The 6,411-nt window shown below is 43.3% G+C and overlaps 1 protein-coding gene across 1 annotated transcript in view; it reads left to right on the forward strand.

The window, feature by feature from the left end:
- The first annotated feature begins 2,283 nt into the window (after positions 1-2,283).
- Positions 2,284-6,411, forward strand: part of FAM227A (family with sequence similarity 227 member A) — a 53,868-nt gene continuing 49,740 nt past the window's right edge. Inside the window, exons 1-2 of the mRNA XM_012814130.2 lie at positions 2,284-2,419; positions 4,478-4,560. Coding sequence (XP_012669584.1) covers positions 2,296-2,419; positions 4,478-4,560 — 207 coding nt within the window. The 5' untranslated portion in view covers positions 2,284-2,295. The remainder of the gene's footprint in view (positions 2,420-4,477; positions 4,561-6,411) is intronic.

Consider the following 6,411-nt stretch of genomic DNA (forward strand, 5'->3'; position numbering starts at 1 on the left):
TGGGACTCCAAAGTCAGCCTTGTTTTTCCATGCTCCAGTATGTTAGTTAGCTTTGAACAGGGGACATTCAAATCTCAATTGCCAGAATGTGTGCTCCGTAAGGGCAGAAGGTTTCTTATTCTTCCACTTCCCAGCTCCTTTTTTCTTCACCAAGTAATGGCAGTAAAAACTTGATTTGTTTCAGAGAATACTTATCCTAAAATAGTGTGTTGAAAAATTTAAAGGGAAACAGGATGTGTATTTTAACCATTTTTCTTAAGAACCCAAAGAGTCAATTCTCCCATTACCTGTTAGGCATGAGCAGGGGCATTAAACCAAAGCAAGAGGTTTCTTTTTTTTTTTTTTTGAAACAGAACCTCAAGCTGTTGCCCTGGGTAGAGTGCCTTGGCATTACAGCTGACAGCAACCTCCAATTCCTGGGCTCAAGCGACTCTCCTGCCTCAGCCTCCCAAGTAGCTGGGACTACAGGCACCTGCCACAACACCTGGCTTTTTTTTTTTTTTTTTGGTTGTAGCCGGCATTGTTGTTTGGTGAGCCTGGGCTGGATTCAAACCTGCCACCTTAGGTGTATGTGGCTGGCACCTTAGCCAACTGAGCTACAGGCGCCGAGCTGCAAGAAGCTTTTTGATAGTCACCCTAAGCCTAGTTTCTCAGATAACGTGTTGTAGTTTTCCATATGCTAGGGAGTGGGTGGGAGGAGGAAAGTGGGAAACCCTAAAATGTACCTGCCACCTCTTTCCTCCCTCCTCTTTGTCTGTATGGCTAAGGGCTGGGAGCCTTGGGGAAGAAAGAGTACTGACCCGGGAAACAGTAGAAACACAGAAGCAGAACCGTGGGCTGCTCAGAGCAGGCATGGTGCTAATGGCCTGGAATAATCTGAGATCTTCCAGAAGATGTATCACTGGGATTTAGCTGAATAGAGAGAACAGCATGTACAAAGGCATAGAGGCACAAGGAGCATAGCAGAGTCGGGAACCAGAAAGAAGTTTAGTGGGTCAGACATATAGGACACCTGGCTGGGGGGAGCAAAGGCTTGAACCAGAGGAGAGAAACAAGAGTATGGTGATCAATTTTTCCACCAAACTCAACTGTTTCTCTCTCCTTCCATTGAGTATGAGCTTCTTGAGGGCAGGGTCTAAGTCTTTTACTTTACTATAACCAGGCCTAGACTCTGGACATGAGGGCTCCTAAATGGAGTGCTGGGCTTCTGGCTAGTTAGAGCAAGGACCCAGGAAAGCAGTCAGGCCAGTGTTCTAGAGCCTGAAAGGAGAGTAACATTGGGGCCTATTTTCTGAGAGGGAACAGAAAACCTCAGGTAGGAGCCCTGTGCTAAAGAGATGGACCTAGATCTGTGGATCCAGGGATTGTAGCATCTACAAGCTGGAAATGGTCTTAGGGTCATCTAATCCAAATCTCTTAATTTTACAATTGAGGCTCATGCAGCATTTCTAGTTTGGGAACTGACTTGCTGGGTGGTCTGGAGTCCTGCCTTTTCTTTCTTTCTTTCTTTTTTTTCTGAGACAGGGTCTCATTCTACTGACCAAGATGGAGTGTAGTGGCCTCATCATAGCTCACTGCAACCTCACACTCTTGGTCTCAAATGATCATCCTGCCTTAGCCTCCCGAGTAGCTGGAGACTAGGTGTGTGCCACTGTGATACAACTCTATTTATTGTAGAGATGGAGTCTTGCTCCTGCTCAGACTGGTCTCAAACTCCCAACCTTCAGCCATCCTTGCACCTTGGCCTCCCAGAATGCTGGGATTATAGGCGTGAGCCACTGTGCCCTGCCTAGTCTCCTTATTTTTAAAACAAGAACAATTGTCATCATGGGAGAGGGGCCAAGGCAGGCATCAGCAGGTTGAAAGAACAAGTCCTAAGAATAGGCATCTCTCAGAGGTTGGGTTAATTCTCACTTATTGGGTATAATGCTCACATTCTGGATGAAGGGCACACTTATAACTTTGACCTAAAATGTAAAAAACAAATTATATAACCAAAAGGTGTATACCTCTGTAATATTCTGAAGTTAAACAGAAAAGAATGAGCTTCTCAGACAAAGCCTTTATTCCCCATGTGAGCATGGCACATGTGTCTCGCCATCCGCCCTCCTTAGCAAGTGAGCCAGCTTAGTCTTTTCCTCTTGTGTTTTCTAAGATAGTTTTATGCTATTTGTGATTTCCAGGAGGCTGACTGAACAAAGAACAGGATTGGCGTGGAAAATGAGAGGCTTGTAAAAGTGGAAGCTTTTTGTTTGTCCATTTTCAAGAAATTGGATGGTGAATTATTTCAGGAAGATGGAGATCATCAATGTCAATGCCTTACCAATTATACCCTTGGATGACCCGCTGACCATCTCTTGTATTGCGCGGAAGACAAAGGGGGGAGCTGTGAGGAAGAGCTTAGAGGACAATCCACCCTGTATCCTTCTGGTAGTGTTGCTGACAATCAGACCAAATATGCCTAATCTGAATCATGTTGCTGAGGTGTAATCAGTGCTCAAGTCTGTAATACACATCACTTATTAGCTTATCCTTTTTTTTTTTTTTTAAGAGACAGAGTCTTACCTGGCCCTCGGTAGAATGCTGTGACATCACAGCTCATAGCAACCTCCAGCTTTTGGGCTTAGGCAATTCTCTTGCTTCAGCCTTCCAAGTAGCCGGGACTACAGACACCCACCACAACACTTGGCTATTTTATTTGTTGAAGTTTGGCCGGGGCCGGGTTTGAACCCGCCACCCTCGATATATGGGGCCAGTGCCCTACTCACTGAGCCACAGGCGCTGCCCTGCTTATCCTTTCTACATTCTTTGGTTTTTTTCCATTACTTAAGCCCACCTGTCTTCTAAAAGAATTTGAGAATGTGAAGGATTGCTTGACGTGAGTTTTGTTATTGTTGTTGGTTGTTTTTTTTTTTGTATGTTTTTTGAGACAGAGTCTCAAGCTGCCACCCTGGGTAGAGTGCTGTGGTATCACAGCTCACAGCAACCTCAAACTCTTGGGCTTAAGTGATTCTCTTGCCTCAGCCTCCCACTGTTTTTTTGGTTTTGTTTTTTAACTGATGTAATCTGAAAGAGCCCAAAAGGAAGATATACTGGAAGTATTTGTGGAAAGAGTAGGGAAGACTTTCTTTCCCTTCTACCTCCCAAAGAATTATAGTTATAGATGTTATTGACAGCAGCTAAGAAGTCATAGTCCAGCCCTCTTCCCTCAGACAGTTGAACATAAGATGCAGCTTTTCTTTTTTTAAATCCAGTTGACTTTATTCTTGCCTTTTCTCACCTGCCAGCCCTTCTACCTGGGCCCCAAGTTTGCCTCTCTGAGCATCAACGAGGCTCTACCAGCATCTTACTCCCCTGGCCCTGTCTTCATTCATCCTCATTTCACTTCTGACCCTAAATTGCAGCCCAGGGTTACAGAACCTCATCTCTGGAGGACTTTAGAGCTTGTCTCACAAATGACCCTCTTGGGTGATAACTAAGCCCAGGGCTTTCCACTTCATCTAGAGATCATTTGCCTTCAAGTAATGCTGCCACCAGCTGATCCACACGGATCACTCTGCACCCTCATCTTCCATGCCTCTCAGAAGCCCTTCTTAAGCTGAGCCAAGATGTGATCCCATCAGAATCTGCTTCAGGGTCTCGCTTTGCTGGGCCTTTTTCTAATGCCCCTCTTTCTTCTTAATCCCACACTCATCTCCACCTAACAGATCCATTTCACTTTCTATGATTTGTCATGTCCCATCCTGGCATCTTCATTTCTCAAGTATCCTCCAATTTGTAAGAACACTTAAGGGTAATGGAAGTAAGAGTGAAACTTGCTTCGTGGGAAAGGAATGAGAGGGGATAGGATTATGGGGTTTTTACAAAAGATAGCGCATAGATCAAGTGATGGTAAGACAGAAAGAAATGCAGAAGTTGAGAGGGTAACTAGAAAGGCCACCAGAACGGAGGAGATTTCAACAGCAATAAATAAGGTCAAGATACCCTTTGACCCACTTAGCCCTCACCTGAAAATATCTTTTAAAGCAATGTTCTAAAATGTGGAAACAGCTCTCTGTGACCACGTGCATCACAGCATTATTTATACTTGCACAAAAATACGAGCAGTTGAAATATTCCATAGCCAGGAACAGTTTGTTAAGGTGTATCCTGAAAATGGGATAGCATAATGTCATTTAAAATGCTTATTATGAAGATTGTTTCTCCACGTGGAAAAAGCTCTTAATAAGGAGTGGAAGAGACGTCAGTAGTAAAACAAGCATACACTGAGATTATAATTATGTGAAAAAGTATGTATGAAAAAAATACCAGGAGGAAATCTCCCCTAGTCCTAGCAGAGTTGTTAAGGTAGTGGCATAAACAAGTGGGAAAGTTTGCAAAGAAAAGAAGTGGTGAGGTGGCGCAGAAAGGGCTGCCATTCTCACCAGGCAAGCCCCATCATGTTTCCTGGAGTTTCCTTAGCAGATTCATCTTCCAGCATGCATTATTGGCTCCATTCACCAGGTGAACCAAAAGATTGGGGAAATAGACCTGACTTTCAACCCCATGGCCAATAGCCTGGTGAGTTAGAAGTATGGACCCCAAGGCATGGCTTTCCGGGAGGAAGGGCTCTGGGATCATCAAGGTGTTTCAGTGCCCTGGGGACTTAATGTATCTAAAATCAGCTTTACTGAGTCCTTTATTGAGGACTCAAAGTTAATCTTTCAAAAAATTATTAAACTTTATTTTTTTAAGAGCAGTTTTAAGTTCACAGCCAAAGTGAATGGAAAGTCCAACATTTTCCTGTGTATGTCCTGTCCCCTCCTCTGCCCAGCTTCCCGACGTCAACATTCTGCACCACAGTGGCACCTTTGGGTGATTACAGACACATCATAATCACCCCAAATCCATAGTTTACATTAGGGCTCACTCCTGGTGTTGGACATTGTATAATTTTGGACAAATACATAATGACATGTATCTACCACTATAGTATCATATAGAATAGTTTCACTGCCCTGAAAATCCTCCTGGCCCTGCCTATTCGTCTCTTCCTACCCCCAACTCCTGCAAACACTGAACTTTTTACTGTCTCCATGATTTTTCCTTTTCCAGAATGTCATGGTTGGAATCATACCATGTGTAGTCTTTTCAGGCTGACTGCTTTCACTTAGTGATGTGGATTTAAGTTTCCTCCAGGTCTTTTCTTGGCTTAATAGCTCACTCCTTTCCTCCAATCACATCTCCTCCCTCCTCCCATCACTTCCCTCTGCTTCTTTGCGTTTGTCTCAACCTGTTCTTTTACTTCCTGCCAGTTCACTCCACCTAAACCTTCTCACCCCTTCCCACCTAGCATTTTGTTTCCTTCCAAGTTCCTCTCCCCACAGGGCCTGGACCTCATGATCTGCCTCTATGGTTTTTAGCTTAACCCTCATCCCAACTTTTTTATTAAATAATACCAGCTTTGGGGATCAGTTCAGCTCTTGAGTCCATCTTTTTCTTTTCTTTTTTAAAATTTAAATAGCAAGGTAATCCACGCTTATTCTAAAATATTCAATCTATGAGTACATAAGTAAAAAGTGGGCATCACCTTTCCCAAGCCCCATTTCTCTCCCTAAAAGCAACCATAGCTAATTGTATGGCATGTATCCTTCCAGAACTTTACAAAATACATTTGTGTGTGTGTATATATATGTATATATATACACATATACATATATATATATGTATATAACACATACCTTTAGGTATATTGGTTTCTCTCTTTTAACATAAGCAGGATCATATCATAAATACCATTTGTAACCTGCTTTTGTTTTCTCTTATTTATTAATTGATTCCTTAGTTTATTTTCTAGCATAAATACCTCTTACAGATTTTTTTTTGCAGTTTTTGGCCGGAGCTGGGTTTGAACCTGCCACCTCCAGTATATGGGGCCAGCGCCCTAGTCATTTTTTTTTTTTATTGAATGGTAACTATGTACATTAATGCACTTGCCCTAGTCATTTGAGCCACAGGCGCCACCCCACTTTTAGAGATTTTTCAAAGTCAGAACTATTGACCTGCCCCCATTCTTTTGGTGGCCGTATAATATTCTATAGTTTGGTTACGACATAGTGCATGTAAATATTCCCTATTAACAAGTATTTCAGTGATATTTTATTTTAAAAACCAATAAAAAATTTGCCTGGTATAACATCAAATAGTAGGGTCAAAAGTCTCCCTCCTGGCTCAGCACCTATAGCTCAACCGGCTAAGGCGCCAGCCATGTACACCTAAGGTGGCGGGTTTGAATCCCCAGCCCGGACCCGCCAAAACAACAATGACAGCTGCAACCAAAAAATAGCCAGGCGTTGTGGCGGGCGCCTATGGTCCCAGCTACTTGGGAGGCGGAGGCAGGAGACTCGCTTGAGCCCAGGAGTTGGAGGTTGC

The sequence above is a fragment of the Otolemur garnettii genome, unplaced genomic scaffold (assembly GCF_000181295.1).
Source record: "Otolemur garnettii isolate 467f Iridium unplaced genomic scaffold, OtoGar3 scaffold00007, whole genome shotgun sequence".
NCBI lineage: Eukaryota > Metazoa > Chordata > Mammalia > Primates > Galagidae > Otolemur > Otolemur garnettii.